The sequence below is a fragment of the Chelonoidis abingdonii genome, chromosome 11 (assembly GCF_003597395.2).
Source record: "Chelonoidis abingdonii isolate Lonesome George chromosome 11, CheloAbing_2.0, whole genome shotgun sequence".
NCBI classification, from domain to species: domain Eukaryota; kingdom Metazoa; phylum Chordata; order Testudines; family Testudinidae; genus Chelonoidis; species Chelonoidis abingdonii.
The window spans coordinates 48,939,747-48,957,602 of record NC_133779.1 but is presented as its reverse complement, the minus strand read 5'-3'; the positions used below and the strand labels follow the sequence as shown (position 1 = coordinate 48,957,602).

The following is a 17,856-nucleotide window of genomic DNA, read 5'->3' as shown; positions in this document are numbered from 1 at the left end:
ACACAGAGTAATCCAATGTTTAACCCTTGACTCTAATACTAGTGAGTTACTAATGGAATTAATTCCACTTGAAGGCCCCTTGACACTGCCAGAGCCATATAAAAGGGCCCCAGTGCAAACGAGAAGCAGGTCCAGAGGTTTTTTGTCTGCAATCTGTTCATAGTCGTCTTCGGAGGTTCTTGCAATGAGCAACAAGTAGAAAAATATGCCTTAAAACTTTCCTCGTGCAGATACACTTCTCATCCATAGACATCAAAGCACTTTACAAAAGGAGGTCAACATTATTACCTCCGATTTTACAGCTGGTGACATGGGCACAGAGAAGAGAAGTGACATATAAGTCAGTGGCACTGTTAAGACTAGACCCCAGGACTTCTGTCTCCCCGAAATAGCAGCAGGAGTCAAATTCACCACGACCATCTACATCAATAAAAAATGGGCAAATGCACAAGCCACAACTTCCCTACTAAAGACAAATTGTTTGTTTGGTGGGATAATATTCTCACCTCTTATTCTCTGGTGGGCAAACAACACCAGCAGAACCCTCTTAATGCAGTGCTGCCAATGCCCATGGATTCAACCACAATTCTTGTGATAGTTCATGTTTTGGTTCTTAAAGCTCCAGCTCCTGGAGTCATGTGATGACACGAGACTTTCAGCTGTCTTTAAAATAATAAAATAAAAACAAAAAAAGGGGCAAAGGAATGCTTAAGAATGGAAACCCCAAATCACAAAGAACCCAACACTTTTGGGCAGTTGGTTTCCATAGATTTTTAAGCCAATCTTGTGATTTTTTGACCGTGCACCCCCACAAAACGCAACCGTGGTAACACAAAGTCTAGACAAGGTGATCACGTAAGATGGCTGTTTATTACAAATGGACAGACAACAACAGAACCAGGCCAAGTTGGCTTCCAACTGCATTTCAACGCTGCCTCCTACTCTGGTTTCCCACCTCTCTTTGTCAGTCCCATGTTTTAATATGGGGAAGTCGGTAAGAATGAACAAGCTCTTCTGTGGAGTGTAAACATGGTCACACAACTAACTGATCTCAATGATTACACATTTAAATCATTAAATAAGGACAAGGCAAACCCCCTGATAAATGGCATTTCTCAAGATTCTCTCTACCCCTTTGGGTACCATATAAACCAAAAGTTACCAGACCAGGGTTTCCTCTTTCACAGAGGCTTCTGAAGTTGTCTACACTGGGCTTTGCCATCAATTTATACCATGGTTTCAGGTGAAACCCGAGTGGAGAATATAATCCAAAGCAGCCATCTGATGGCTCCACAGACCATTTCGAAACTGAAGTCAACAAAATTTGAACAGGAAATAAGATGCATATTGTTAAGAGTGAGAGTAATTGACTATTGGAACAGTTTCTCAAGCGCCACGGTGGATTCTCCATCACTTGAAGTCAGCTCTAGTTCAACTAGAAGTTATTAGGCTCGGCACAGGAAACAGAGGGAAATGTCAAAATAGAAGCTGACAGGACTTTGTCCAACCTGTTCTTAAAAACCTTCAATGAAGGGATTCCAGTTCTCTAGGAAGCCTTAACTACATTTACGAGTTAGAAAGTTTTCCTTAATCTAACCTGAATCTCCCGTGCCGCAAATTAAGCCCATTACTTCTTGTTCTACCTTCAATGGAGATGGAGAACAGCAGATTCCCCGTTCTCTCTGTGACAGCCCTTAACATATCTGAAGACTTATCAGATTCCCCCTCAGTCTTCTTTTCTCAAGACTAAACATGCCCAGATTTTTTTTTAGTCTTTCCTCTTAGGGTAGCTTTTCTAAATCGTTTAGCATTTTTGTTATTCGGGAGGTCAGTCTAGATCAGTGATACTCAGACCTCATTGGTCCAGGAGCCAAATTAGCAATCAACAGTACCCAGCAGAGCCACAGTAGCGTGAACTGATTGTTTCATTTGAGTATGTTTTATTGTTTTTGTACATTATTCTCAAAGCAAAATGATTGACCAAGTATTATTAAATCAACTACAATTGGTTAACACAGGAAAAGCATCCTGACTGGTTAATAATTAAATGCAAGTTATTAACCAATCACACAGTGCTTTAATATCATGTGCCACAGAGGCGCCCGCGCACCACTGGTCTAAATTATTATACTGGTCCCTTCTAGCCTTAAAAAATTGACAGCCAAGATTTTCTCAAGTGAGTAGCGATTTGGGGGCACTTCTATTTCTGGGTTCTCAATTTGAGATACCTGAAAGGAGCCCTGATTTTCAGGGAGATAGTGCAGAACCCCCTCTCCCTTTCTGAAAAATAGAGCTCTTTTTAAGACGGCTAAGGTGAGGCTCCCCAAAAATGGAGTCACCCCACATTACCAGTCACATTTGATTTCTCAATTACCAACTGTGCTGCAACATTTAATGAAGATTGTATTTCTTTTGCAGTGGGATTTAGATCTTGGGCCTGGGGGGATATGCTTGCTCTATATAAATATATCAGGGGGATTAACGTTAGGGAGGGAGAGGAATTATTTAAGCTTAGTACTAATGTAGGCACAAGGACAAATGGGTACAAATGATAGTTAGGCGTGTAGACTTGAAATTAGACGAAGGTTTCTAACCATTAGGGAGTGAAGTTCTGGAACAGCCTCTCGAGGAGTAGTGGGGGCAAAAGGACTATCTGGCTTTAAGACTAAGCTTGATAAGTATATGGAGGGATGATGATGGATAGTTTAATTTGGGCAACTGATCTTGGATTATCAGCAGATAAGTCTGCTCAATGGTCTGTGAGGGATGTTGATGGATGGGATCTGAGTTACTGCAGAGAATTCTTTCTGGTGCTGGCTGGTGATCTTTCCCACATGCTCAGGGTTTAGCTGATCGCCATATTTGGGTCGGGAAGGATTTTCCTCCAGGGCAGATTGGCAGAGGCCCTGGAGGTTTTTCGCCTTCCTCTGCAGCGTGGGGCAGGGTCACTTGCTGGTGGATTCTCTTGCAGCTTGAGGTCTTCAACCACAATTTTAGACTTCATTATCAGTCATGTGTTAGGGGTTGTTATAAAAGTGGATGGGTAGGGTTCTGTGGCCTGCTTTGTGCAGGAGGTCAGACTAGATGATCATATTGGTCCCTTCTGACCTACGAGTCTATGAGTCTCCACTTAAAACTTCGGTCAACTGATCTAGATTTTACGTGTAGATGCAGGTAGGTGGACGGAAGAATATTTCCATCGCCCACTGTTCAGGGAGGTGGCACTCCCACGCTGCCAGAAAACTCCCTGCCATGGCTTGAGGCTGTCTCTATACTATGGAGGCTATAGTGGCATAGCTATGATGGTGCTACAGCCCCCTAGTGTGGGCATGACCTTGATCATAAAAAGGTCTTCACAATATAGCCCGCTTCTCCACTAGGGAGTCATTAATTACAGATCAAACATAGGCTTATTCTCTGCCCCTACCTCCAATAACTTTACTCTCCAAATTAGCGGTAGGATGGATCAATTAATCATCCTTCCATTATCCCACCCCTTCCAACACACATACACCATGCAGTCCACGTGCCCCCTTTCACCCGATTTCCTTTGCATTCAGTGTTAGAACCGCCACTATCTAAACAGCTTGTGGATAAGCTCCGTCTGGCTCTTCTTTTCCTTTTAAATTATTCAATGTCAATGCTTCAAGGAAGCAAACGTCTGTCTCTTTCTTGAACAGCTGCTTCCGGAGGCCTGTGAAATTCATCAGCGAGCAGGGGGAGGAATGGAGAAATAAATGGTCAGAATGAGCCAAACGATTCACATATGGAATTAGGTGAGCCAGAGTGCCATTCTGCTCTCAGTCACAGCTGAGCAAAGCTAGTAATTCAATCGAAGTCAGCAGAGTTAGCCCCTCTTTACATTCCTGTCTCTAAGGATACAATTTGGACTTTTGTTGCCACAGAACGGACCAGTTCTACTCAGCTCACTGGCACAACACAGATCATTTAAAACCTGCAGCCTTTCGAGTCACCTATGTGAGGACGCAGGCCCACCACAGCACTTAAAAAAACTCCCACTGATAACAAGGGAGTGGGTGGAACAATCCAAGCAGATTTCTGTAAATAAAGCAGCATTGACAGGTAGATCTGCAGTCAAGGTGAAATGGGAAGCAAAACATTTTGAAGTGCCTGTGTCTCTTTGACAAACCCTCAGCAGCAGAGATGCAATTATCCCCCTTCAGCAAATACTCCCAGTCAAAACCAACAGGTGCCGTTGCCCACACAACCCTACAGTGAGTAGTCATACAAAGAGCAGCACTGGTGCCCCTTACAGACTTCTCCTGTGACACAATGGACAGAGGTTAACTGCATGTACTAAACAGCCAGATATACACAAGAGCTCACCTCCCATGTAAGCACCGAAATGCGTGGCCAGGCGCTCAGTAGGACTTTGTGCGTTGGATGCCAAACATTTTGAAAATTTGGCCTCGTAAGTGGCCTAGTCAGATCCCCAGTCAAGGGGAGTCGAGTCTTAACTGAAAACACTTAGCGCATTGCTTGTGTTGGTTGTGACACGGCCACGTGGCAGCTGATTTGGGGGGGAAAAAAAAAAAAAAAAAAAAGGGTGACCTTTCTGTGAAATCAGAACTGAACCTGGAAAACACACATTAAAAGAATACGCCACAATACTGACATTAAGCTGCGTGAGCATCGGAAACCCACTCCGCCCAATTAACAGCCACCATGATCAAGGTGCAGAATGAGAGCTGCTGTGCAAACACAGGGATTTTAATTCTAGGGGACTGTGATGTAGCAAACAACGTCTGGAAGTGCCAGTAATAGAAGATGAGAAAGACTGGAGAAAATATCAAGATACCATATGGGTAGGTTGCAAGAGGTTAAACCAATGTTTCTCAAGCCATCTGATGTAGGGGACCAGCCATTTTCTTTCCCCCCCCAATGTGCCATATTATCCTATTCGACGCTCTTATGAGGAAACTCACCACAGACCAGCAGTCGGAGAAGCACTAGGTTAAACAGCATCAGTCTGCCTGGCTGTGGATTCATTTCTTATTTTAAAATCAGAGTTTGATTTCAACAGAATACCCAACCATTTTCAGTGACTGAGGGTTTCAGGAATGAGAGAGACTGAATATCAAGTCTAGAGGGTGTGTAGTTGGCAGTGAGATGTATTTGCAGGTGATTGTGCTTTAGCATACAGCACCATCAAGTGAGAGATCAGGTCCCACCACACGACAGGAGACTCAGCGATGCCTTTGCAAAAGCCAAACCAAGCCTCCTGTGGCAGATATTAGTCACATCCCTTAATGCATGACTGGAAGGCACTCAGATGTGACAGTGATGATGAGGGCGGTCTAAGAATGCAGAGAATAGAACAGAATAGACTCCACAGCATGAATTTCCTGATGCTTCCTCCCACCACCAATATACTTTTAGATTGCAAAAAGGGCCTGTGGTAGATTTATACAATGCCTAGAACAACTGAGTCCCAATCTAGCTGCACCCAATAAAACAGTCAAATAATAAACCAAATGTTCGTCTCTGCTACCTCCCGGAAATGGAAGTTTATTCATTAAAGGCCCTCACGGGCCATTCAAATCGCTCACAGAAACCCTCCTGTTACCCAGCCATTCTCCCTCCACCAATTTAAGCCCCGACCACACTAGGATAAGAACCACTAGCAGTGCCAATTGCATTTCCCTGAGCAGTGGCACAGGGGCTGCGTGTCTGAGACCCAGTCCGCACACACTTGTCCCTTATGGAGTTCATCGCTTTAAGGGCCTAACACGGCTCTCGAGTGTGCACACACAATCCTCGCTGGCCAGGGAAGGGGTGTTCCTATCCTGCTAACTCTTCCCATTAGTGCTGCAGCTTCGGCTTCTCCTGAGAGGCTCTCAAAGGGGATTTTGCAGCTCCCAGTTCCCCATTTTGAGGCCCGCTGGACGCTCCCATTGACTTCAGTATGCTTCGTATCAGCCCTGTTTATAGCCAAGAAGATAAACCATCCTCGCTCAGCAGGAGATCCCTGGTGTGGATGGCGCCGAACAATTCAATGCACATTACGGGCAGTGTGCTAGACCCTCCAGACTGAGCTGTGTGGCACCTTCTCTGGATTGGGGGGGTGGGGAGGAAGGGGGTGCCGAGGTCAGCCTGTGCTGAGGGTGGGGCTTCCTAGAGCAGGCAACACTTAGGAAAATCCTACTGCATCCTGACCTTTTAACATAGATCTAGGTGTGCGCGCAGCAAGACGGTCCCAATCTTAACGAGGAGGAATCAGATGCTCCCCAGCACTCACTGGACTCTGCTGGACCAAGATCAGTGATTCATTCGTGCCAAGGATGGATTCCTTGAGCCCTGGTACCTCTTTCATTAGAAATTAAACCCTGACCAGGATGCAAGCTCCAGAGCAGAGTCCCTTCCACAAGAACACCCTGCCGGGAGTCCCACTCCCATCCTGTTCCAATGAGGGACTGTCGGCTTCAGTGCCTCAAATCTCGACTCAGTGCACTCTGCAATGGTATTCCAGAGCCAGGCTTAACAACAGCGTCCGCTGGGATTGTTCCGCTTGGCCGTGACCAGGGCACAGCTTTCTAACTAACCCAATCAAGTCCCCGAGCGTCATTCTCACCAGTGACCTAGGTGCCTCAGGGCCGAAATCCCGCTGACTTTCAATAGGATAGGTCAAAATTTTCAGAAGTGACTAGTAACTACAGGTGCCTCAACTGCGGGGAATGCCACTCGCAACATCTGAAGGGGGCCCAATTTTCAGAAATGCTACAGACCGACTCTCTGAAAAATCAGTCTCCTTTACGGTGCCTTCAAGTTGGCCACCCACAGCCACTAGCAATCCTGCAAAACCTTATCCATGAGGTCCCAGGTCACTTTGGAAAACAAGATTTAGGTGCTTTTATAATTTTACCTCAATCTGGTACTTTGCAATTCAGAATATAGGTCAGTTTCCAAAACCCATAGGAGTCTTTCTCCTGACTCCCAACGGTCCTGGATTAAGCCCTTAACATAAAGGGCCCCTTTAAGCTAGACCCTATGTTCTTTAATAAAGAAGTTGCAACACTGCTGCTTATTTTGTCTCCAGTGATTCTTTTGATACCTTTCAAAATCCCTCATCCACCCCTGCAAGCCCCCCAGCAATCCTCTCAACATCTGATCTTCTTTAGAAAGACCTTTATTTGACTTTATAGCAAACGAAACACTAGTTTAAATCAAGTGTACCTGGTACACTGTTACAGCAATGAAGTGGCAACAATTTTAGACGCGACCTACCCTCTCCTTTCTGCCTTCCTCCGGGCTGATCCACTGATTTAACACTGCCACAGGTGGGTTAGTGGGCGTTCTATGCTCAAACATGATTTGGACGATAAAAACAAGATGAAACGTTACAGAAGTGAAAAATAAAAAAAAGATTCTCTTAATGTTATCGGTCTAGGAGAATTAAGATTTCCTGTTAAACACTGAAGAATCAGCCATTAAAACAGTTATGCACAGTTAAGTCTGTTTACCTGAAGGATGCCTTAAAGTGGTCCATATGATACAAGTCAGTTAAGGATCCTATATGAATTACTGTCCAGATGGGTTTAAAAAAAAAATTCCAAACAACCCGTTTTGGACAAACCTGGGAACATCGGCACATGGATAAAGACTAGAAAAATCAGGTCTTGAGACAAAAATGTTCTGCGCATGCCTGCTCCCCAGAATTCTGGATGACATTGCATCTCCCGGCCAAAAATCACTCCCCACAAAAAAAAGCCATGGACAAGACATTTTGATCCAAAGAGATTCTTCATCCCCTTTTATCTTATAAATTCTCACTCACACCCCCATAAGTAACCTAGAACACTGTGTATATTTCACTTGAATTCAAGAGGTAAACACTGATGGATTCAATTTCACCCACTCTGTTTTAGGGGAGTGGAATGGAGTGGGGAGATGTGTCAAAATCCTCCTTTGCATCCCTTAGCAGCTGCTCCCATCTGATCAAATACGTTACCAAGAGGGAGTATTCCCCCCACCCCATACCTCTCCATGGTATTTTATCTAGGAACACTGAGGGTGAGGCGGGGGGAATTCCATCTCAATGTTGAATGCTGCATGACAGCGCTCAGGACTCCAGGGAGCCTGTAGAGATGGAAATGCTCCCTTCCTCACACGCTTTGAAAGAACCACGTTAATTAAGGTTTCACAAGTATAAAAATCAAATCACTCACTCAAAGACACTGAATTCAGGACTAAAGAGGCAATTCTGATGGAGATGCGATTCGCTCGGAGATGTTAGTTTAAGTTTTGGAAAGGGACAGTACTCGTTGCAGAAATATCACGCGTTGGGTTCCCTCCCCTATATTTCCTGCTACTCTTTTTTTGTCGGTTTTAATTATAATACAATTTACAACTGTAGTAAGAATACTACGGCCAAGGCCCCCGCGAAGCCCTCAAGCTTCAGAAAGTCCATCGATCATGTAACTGGCTTTCGCTGCTAAAGCTGTTACTTGCTGAGGCCTCCGGGTTCTGTGTTTGCCGAGTTGAATCCTCGCCGTTTAAGCTCTTCCTGCAGACTGGACACGTGTCATGCTGACATGGAAACAGGAGTATACAGTGAAAGCCCATCCCCAGCACCTTGGTAACCAGTTAGCAACCGTTGCTTATATAGCAACTTTCCATCCCACAAGTGTTTTATGTGCACTATTTGGAGGAATTCCCTTCACCTACCATCAAAATGGAGCCATCTCTCGGTTTGTGCACAACAGCTGATTTAGCAGTGCCAAGCAACTTTATATAGAGGCTTGGCAGGATTTGATTTTAAATGGATAACTGTTGATAAATGTCGATTTCAACTGACACACGTAAACTGATGAAGAAAAAAACCCAACAGATAAGTCGGCATGTCTGCAGGGATCCGTTGTCACTGGCCTTGCTGGGAACCCCCTGCAGCACTGCTGTCACAAGACTGAACAAGCAGGGCTGTCACAGCAGAGCTGCAGCGGTCTCCCTAAGCTGCCTCAGGACTGGCAGGGTAGAGCAGATCAGACATGCCAGGACTGCAAGCAGGACAACGAGCGCCCAGCTGCAGGCGGGAGGTGACCCCACTGCTGAATGGCTCCTGTGGGAGTGCAGGGAGCCCTCTGAAGCCGTGCCGTCAAGGATCCACCCTCAGCCCCGCACTCACCAGCCAGGAGCGCTGTGGGGTCTCTACTCTGCCCTGCCAGGACTGCAGCTTTCCCTGCACCCTGGGCCTCAGGGCTCCAACGTCACCAGCCCACAGCTCCAATGTTACAGCCCAGCTCGCTCACTCACCAGCCAGGAGCACATGAGCCGATTCAGGGCAGGATCTGTTCAGCAGCAGACCTCCCCCAGAACTGGGAGTTTGTCTTCCTCCTTACAGTCCTGGGTGGGGATCTCTGCTCTGCCTGACCAGGAAGACTGCAGCCTCCTACCCCTTGTGCCCTGGTCTCTCAAGCCCCCTGGCAGCCCAGGACCTTCCCCACCCCCCTCTGTCCATGCTGCCCAAACCCTAACCCTATCCCCAAAACTATCAAAACAACAACAGCTAAAAATAGAAAAAATACTAAGAATAAAATATTTTTAAATATAATTGTCAAATTAGAAAAATCAAATTCTGCCAATCCTAGTTATACAGTAGTTTAGAAAAGGGGGGAAAGACCTCAGCATCCATTTGAAACGGCAGGAGGTGAGGTGGGGGGGAATTTACCCTGTTGACTGTTGAGAAGTGCTTTTTGGAGAGCTGTGGATGAAAAGTGCTAAGTAAGAGCCAGGGATTCTAGCTATTACGTAAGTGGAATGTGGTGACCCACAGCAGAATGTGGAGAGAGCACATGGGTTAACGCTCCTACTCCTGTGAATAGCGCTGCTGAGTCTGAGTGAAAAGAAGCGGTTCGGGCCTTATCTGAAAGACACTGCAAAGAGCCCCGAACAATATGCTGGGGCAAGTTTTTAACACTGATTCAGATGAAAGACCATCTCCTTCTAACCAACACCATTTCATTCCGCCCTGGCAGTCTCCCAGCCGAGGGCTAACCCAATACACCCCTGCTTAGCTCAGAGCTGTTGAGATCACAGTCCAGGATGGCAGGACTGCCAGTTGTCTGGCCAATGTAATGTAACTATTAACTAATAGCTACCATCATCTTTGTTTGCTATTTTGATAATGGATTACAAGGGACTGATGAATGTATCCAAAATTAATTGGTGACACATTATTTGGCACAGCATGAGAATGACATGGTAGAAAAGTAGCTGTACGTTTCTAAAGAGAAGGGTTTTTTAATAGAAGTCATTCGGTGCTTTTTAAAAGCAGATTATACGTAACTATCTTGTAATCCGGTACTTTAACAACTTGGCTACATAGGAAAAGAAGTCAGGAAAGATGACAATGGAAAGATTTCATGGGAAAACATGGCAGCAACGAACCACCATTTGCTACCAGGCAGTGAAGCTCTCTTCGATTGATTCCATTTCAGATCCCTGTTCTGCCACAGCCTCCCTGTGCGACTTCAGGCAAATGCCCCAGGTGTCGTCAGTCTGAATACTAAAGAATGTGAGGAGCTCTGATATTACCATAATGGGGTCCCCAGTCACTAAAACAGACACATCGACGACACAAAGAAGGGATGAAGTCACAAACCAATTTAAATCCAAATGGTGGGAATACTTACCTTCAAGTGCTCCAATGAGCGCAATAAAGGCTTCTGAGCTTGCAGTTTGGGGATTAATATGAGAACTGAACAGTGGATAAGGAACTGGTTAAAGGGGAGACTACAACGAATCATACTGAAAGGTGAACTGTCAAGCTGGAGGGAGGCTCCTAGCGGCGTTCCTCAGCGATTGGGCTGGGGACCAATCTTACTTAACATTTTTATTGCTGACCTTGGCACAAAAATAAAATGTGCGGATGACACAAAGTTGGGAGATCTAGGTAAGATGCAGGAGGGCCGGAATATCCTACAAGATGATCTGGATGACCTTGTAAACTGGAGTAATAGAAATGGAATGAAATTTAATAGTGCAAAGTGCAAGGTCTTGCATTTAGGGACTCACAAGAAAAGGTTTTGCTATAAGCTGAGGATTTATCAGTTGGAGGCAACAGAGGAGGGGAAAGACGTGAGGGTATTGCTTGCCCACAGGATGACTAGGAGCCAGCAATGTGATGCGGCAGTGAAATGGGCTAATGCAGCCCTAGGAAGTATCAGGCAAGGTATTTCCAGTAGAGGCAGGGAAGTGTTAGTACCATTAAACAAGGCCACGAGGAGACCTCATCTGGAATAGCATGTGCAGTTCTGGTCTCCCATGTTTAAGACAGATGAATTCAAACTGAAGCAGGTGAAGAGAAGGGAGACTAGGACGAGCCAAGGAATGAAAAATCTACCTTATGAAAGGAGACTCCAAGAGCTTGGGTTGCTCAGTCTAACCAAAAGAATGCTGAGTGGAGATACCATTGCTCTCTATAAATACATCAGAGGGATAAATACCAAGGAGGGAGAGCAGTTATTTAAGTTAAGCACCAGTGCTGACACAAGAACAAATGAATATCAACTGGCCATCAACAAGTTTAAGCTTGAACTTAGATGAAGGTTTCTAACCATCAGAGGAATGAAGTTCTGGAACAGCCTTCCAAGGGGAGCAGGGGGTGGGGGGAGAACCTACCTGGCTTCAAGACTGATCTTGAGAAGTTTATGGAGGGGATGGTATGAGGAGACTGCATACAATGGCATGTAGCCAATCTACGACTGCTATCAACAGCCATCTTCAGTAACTGGTGATAGGACACTAGATGGGGAGGGCTCTGTTACTACAGAAAATTCTTTCCCAGGTGTCTGGCTGGTGGGTCTTGCCCACATGCTCAGGCTCTAACTGATCGCCAGATTTGGGGTAGGAAGGAAATTCCTCCCAGGTCAGATTGGCAGAGACCCTGGGTTTTTTTTGCCTTCCTCTGCAAGGTGGAGCACAGGTCACTTGCAGGTTTAAATTAGTGTAAATGGTGGGTTCTCTGTAACTTAAAGTCTTTAAATTGTGATTTGTGGGCTTCAGTGACTCAGCCAGAGGTTAGGAGTCTATTACAGGAATGGGTGGGTCAGGTCTTGTGGCCTGCGATGTGCAGGAGGTCAAACTAGATGATCATGATGTCCCCTTCGGAGCTTAAAATCTATGAGCTAAGTTCTCTCCATTTGGCAGGTGGGGAAACGGAGGCAGAAAGGTGCAGGGACTAAGCTCTGCTCACAGAGGAACAAATGGCCTAAGCCATACTTCCTTCTACAGTATCTTCTTAGGGTTGGATCAGAGGTGGTGGAGACAGAGATATTCTGTGCATTAGGCAGGCACTGTGCTGTTCTGCAAGCTTCCCTCACTCTCTGCCTATGCACCCTCAGGCCTGCCAGGAGGGGTGCAGGAAGGTCAATCGACATGATTCATTCATTCATTCCATGATATCAGGATGATGACAAGTGGTGGGAGAGTTTTCAAGTAGACACTTCCCACTAGGACAGAGATCCCAGCTCATTTCAGATGTAACAACCAACCGTCAGATGGCACAAGTTGGGCTACTGCTAACTCCAGCAGGATCTGACCGAGTGTCTTAGAGATAAAAAGCATCATAAATCCACTAGCAATTTCTCCAAGTCTCCACTTTACTTCAGCCTGAAGGACAGCTTTAGACCAGACACGTTTCAAAGGCTGGATGATTAATATTATGGTGTCATGAAACGAAAGAGCTTTGGATTTAAGTGGCAGATAGTGTGGTCAATGTACCACACGCACCAGTAGCTCGAGACTGAGGTACAAGACAGCAAGGAGCAATCAGTATTAGCACAGTATCTCTCTCACACGTACTTACCAGTTCTAACCATGGCACGATGCAGTTGCTGTGGAAGAAGTGATTGCACGGTAACTGTCGAACCTGCTCTGCTACTGTATAGTCTTCTTTACACACAGGACACTCCAAACCTGTATCTGCAGGACAGATTCATACAGGGGATGGGTTAGCACGCTGGACACAGCAGAGACCTATTTGCACGGCCTTAATCCACACTGGGCCCAATTACAGCAGCCAAACTCTTACCAAAACGGGGCATCAAATGCCACATTCACTTACTGATCTCAGCTGATTTCTCCCAGAGGGATGCAGATAGGAGGACTCGAGCTGGGGAACAGTGATCAGTTGTTGAAGAGGTGCAAGGCTAAGTTTGTAGATGTGAGGAAATGATAGAGTATGGATTGGTTCTTTGTTTAGGTGTCCTGTGCCTGGCACAATAAGGAGATTTTATCCATATGCCCTACCCATTGCTGAAGGGTGACCAACAGTAACTGAGAACAGGTACCGGACACCCCGCACTGATAAACAGAGAATAAATGTGGCCGGGGGGGGGGAGGGAGGGCAGCAATTCAGCACAGGAAACGGGAGAGGAAAGGTCCCATAGATGGGGAGGAGGAGTTTAGAACCAGGGAAGGAGGGTCTCATCTGGATAGTGGTTTCTAGTTCTATCAATGGGATTACTCACAGGAGTGAAGTTACACAGTGTTTGTAGGATCGAGCCCCAGGGCAGTACATTTCTTATTTTTAAAATGCCTTTGCCATTATTTTATTGACTTTCTACGGCCTTGGCGAGTCCATTTTCAAATTTTAATTTTATTATAACTTTTTTTTTTTTTTTAAATAGTTACTGTTTCCTGATGGTTGGACTCCAATACATACATGGGAAGGGAGAACATTCAGCTACTTTAATGGCTTACAGTCCGTTTTATATTTGATGTTGGGGCCACAGTGGACTTTTTTACACAGTTAATGCTCTGCAAAGTGCTATTAAAGACCTTCCAATATAGGGCCTTGGGGACTATACAGCCTATAGTGGATGCTAACATTTACCAGGCTGGCACGAAAGATGACTGATAATGAAAATCAAACTAAGGGCATTTTACTTGTCTAATAAACTCACTCGTGTAGGACAGTGCCAACACCACCAACACAAGAACTAGGGGGTCACCCAATGAAATCAAAAACAAACATAAGTATTTCTTCACCCAACGCACAGTCAACCTGTGGAACTCATTGCCAGGGGATGTTGTGAAGGCCGAAACTATAACAGTTCAAAAAAAAAAATGAGGTAAGTTCATGGAGGATAGGTCCATCAACGGCTATTAGCCAAGATGGTCAGGGATGCAACTCCATGCTCTGAGTGTCCCTAGTCTCTGTCAAAAGCTGAGAGTGGATGATGGAGACGGATCACTCACAATTACCTGTTCTGTTCATTCCATGTGAAGCACTTGGCATTGACCACTGTTAGAAGACAGGATATGGGCTAGATGGGCCATTGATCTGACCCAGTTATGCCTGTTCTTATGTTAATTTTGCAATGCTGCTATGGAATTAGGATTAGTGATTCTTCCTCCCCAGGAAAAGAGCATGTTGGCTACACAGCAATCCCAATTTTGACACTGAGAGCTGCTCTCCCATCACCACTAGTGCTGCACTGACACTGCAACTCCAGCAGCAAAACACATTTCCTAGCTTGTGTCTTTTGCCAGCAGAGACACTGAACCTGCCACATGAATTCCCAACTCAGTTGCCTGGTAGCACAACAGATGCTCAGCTAGCTCACAGACACAGGGCAGACTCTGCTGTTGCTTTGCATGAGATATTATAATATGGAGATACACGCTCCTTTTCAGTCTCCATAAATGAGACTAAAACTCGTGCATATAAAAAGATCCAGACAAAAACAGATACCATGGAAACAGATTTTTTTTGGTAAATGCGTCTTCAGACAATTTTAGTTTCAGGGAACACATTAGCTTATAGGGGTAAAGAATCCAGACTGCGACTTTGAGAGTCACACACGCCTGCAAACACACTAAACAAAAACAAAAAAAAGAAAAAACCCACAAAAACACACCATACATTGCTGAACCAACTGTGAAACCGTGAGTACTCATGAAACAAACACACACAACTCTTTGCTGTCAGTTATGTCAAAGGAACCTGTGATCCTTACACCCACATTTTAAAGAGGATTTAGGAGCAGTTCGGTAGGAATCTGTTCACAGTTGTATTTACCAGCTAAGAAAGGAGAAGTGACATGCAACCCCCCCTTGGATCTGATAAACAGAAGGCGATAACGTCAAACAAATAGAAGGAGGTAAGTTAAAAGTAGAGCAGCAACAGCTCAAATAAGCAAAAGGTGTGTTTCTGATGACTGGATAAATGCAACATACCACATGCACCACGCATGCCACTGTCAGCCCAAAGCCTTGACTTTGCCAACCAATGCCCGCTACTCATTCAATTCAGACCATTTTAGCTTTTGAAAGGGCAATCGAGATAAGGGATCAAAGCAGGCCCACCTCCAGAGTCAGGGTAGCCCGAGTTGTCAGCAGAACCTCCAGAACTAAAAATCACAACCCTCCATTGCTTGAGCCGAGTGACTCATCTAGATGGTGGACCAGATGTTAGAGGGTGCACACTACTGAATGAGAGGTAACAGGCAGTGGTGGAGGCAAAGAGTCTAATCATTAACATAGGGAAGCTTAAGTCAGAAATGCCTTAGGAACCTATGGATGAGCACTAGTGTGGATCTATCAATGCATCCAAATGGTAGAAGACACACAGCAGGACGTCAAGCATTATCAGACATGGGAAGAAAGACCAGATATTGGATTTAACCCACCGACTTGTTCCTGAGTTACTGTCACTGTTGGAAGAGAGGTGATCTTCTCTTTGTCAGCTGGGGGCGGTCCTGTGTTTTCCAACTGTCCTAAAAGCTGCAAGGGGATGACAAACACACCATGTTTTAGAACACAACACAGCCTTGTCTTGTGGAACACCTCTCATTCAAGCTGTGCCTCCACACTACTCCACCACATTAACCAGGCCAGGGAGGGAGCTGCACCATAAAATGTACGCTAGTCACTAGCTATAGGATAGGGAGGTTTTCAGACGGCATCTGATGTTAAATGGATGCAGGTAGGCTGCATCTGGCAGAAACTGCAGAGGAGAAGGCTCTCTGACCACAGCAGGGAGCCAGTGCTGTATGAGCAGGGTGAGGAGGAGAAGAAAAAACCAAGAGACAGGCTGGAGGGAGTGGAGGAGGATACTGGACTGAAAGGAAGTTGACAGAGGAGTCTCAGGACTGAAGGGGTGGAAAAAGGCATTGTGCTGCACGGTGAGCGTAAGAAGATACACAGCAGCATTCTGCACACGCTGGGACTTGGGCAGCACACGAAGAGAGGAGATTGCAAGTGGTCCCACTCTAGCCCAGTAATGACACCACAATAAAATGACAGAGGTGATATCGACCTGAGCGGCACCTGTCACTCGCCCGCTCCAGACACTGGATGGAGGCAGAGCCAAGAGGAGCTGTACATCCACACAGAAGCCAGACTGCTGCTTGTGGAATAGAGGGGGAGGCGATGTCAGCAAACAGTACCTGATGACCATAATGAGACTCTCTCCAAGCCCCCTCCCCTGGACATGTGGGATGTGGGCTCCTTTGAGAAAGCTGTGATGAAGGAGAGCAAGATGCATTTGTGAGGCAGTTTGTAAAGCCGTGGCTAGAGGCGAATGAAGACAGATGGCCTGCACGCCATGTTCACAGCAAGATTAACTACCACAAATGTTCTAGTTGCTCATCTTCTTCAAGACAGGGGAGTCATCACCCTCCAGAGATTTGGGCTCCATTCCCAAGCCAGCCCCTTCTGTTCTCATATTATCCCAAAAAAAAAGCTTGCGGGGTGGTGATGGGAAAGGAACTGACCCTAGTCTCCTCCAGCCAAGACGCACAGACCCTAGTGGGCAGAAGGCAATTGGTAACTCCTAGCTTCAGAAGGCTCTGTAGCTCTCTAGACATAAAAGCTGCATCTGTCTGAACAGGGATCCATGCCAAGAACTGAAATCTTCAACGCAATGCCAGGACTGTCTTTTTGTTGTGCGTGTATACAGAGCCTAGCACAACCGATACCTGGGCGCTATGGTCAGACAAATAAATGATAAGAAGTTAGCTTTGCTATCGTTAAGGTTTGCAGGACTGTTGCAAGGAACTTGCAACCTTCCTAGCAGATAGCAGCACAGCTAGAATCTGTTGTCACAAAAGGCAAGGAGATGAAATAATATACACTTCAACGTCAGCTTTCATATGCAGCCCTCAAAGGGCCTCTGCATTAGCAGTCCAGCAATTAAGCCTCAACGCTGCCCCATTCCCACAAGGAGATAGATATTCCTGTTTTATACAGGAGACAACAAAGCAGAGAAAGAAGAGATTCACCCAAGGTCTCACAGCCAGTCAGCAGCAGAGCTGGGAACCCAGGTATCCTGACCCATCTCCTCATCCTCTTTGCTAAGAACCAGCTCATCTTTACAAGCAGAGATGAAGCAAAAATGATCAAAACCAATTCCTCCTCCTCTACCCTCGTCCCTGTGAGTGTTCTAGATGATAATTAAAAATAGCTTAAAACACTAGCAGCCTCATTGCTACAATAATCAGGATCCCCTTGTGCCAAGACATTTGTGGCGATAACTCAGATGAGTCAGAATGAAACACTGACAGTGCATCAAATTGCTACATGCAACACTAGCGAGGTGTGTTCTCGGACCAGGTACTGAGGAGCCTGAGGTGGGGCTGATGGTTGTGGAACTGTGGATCAGCTGCTCTCAAAATCATTAGCCTCAAAAATTATCTAAGGGCTGAAATTAATGCCTTACAAGGAGAGACTAAAAGAGACTGTTTAGCTTATCAAAGAAGATCCAGAGGGGACTTCATGGAGTTTAAATACCTTCATGGGTACAGATACTAAAGGGCTCTAACAGGGAAAGGCGTAACAAGAACCAAAGCCAGACAAATTCAAATTAGAAATAAGGCCTAATTTTTTTTTTTAAGT

General features: G+C 45.6%; 1 protein-coding gene across 2 annotated transcripts in view; it reads right to left on the bottom strand.

Moving 5' to 3' along the window:
* Positions 1–7,129: 7,129 nt before the first annotated feature.
* Positions 7,130–17,856, bottom strand: part of RNF115 (ring finger protein 115) — a 39,039-nt gene continuing 28,312 nt past the window's right edge. For both annotated transcript variants that reach the window (XM_032792177.2, XM_075071082.1), the window contains 3 exons: positions 15,651–15,744; positions 12,824–12,939; positions 7,130–8,547 (listed from right to left, as the gene is read on the bottom strand). In XM_032792177.2, the coding sequence (XP_032648068.1) occupies positions 8,416–8,547; positions 12,824–12,939; positions 15,651–15,744 (342 nt within the window). In that variant the 3' untranslated portion in view covers positions 7,130–8,415. The remainder of the gene's footprint in view (positions 8,548–12,823; positions 12,940–15,650; positions 15,745–17,856) is intronic.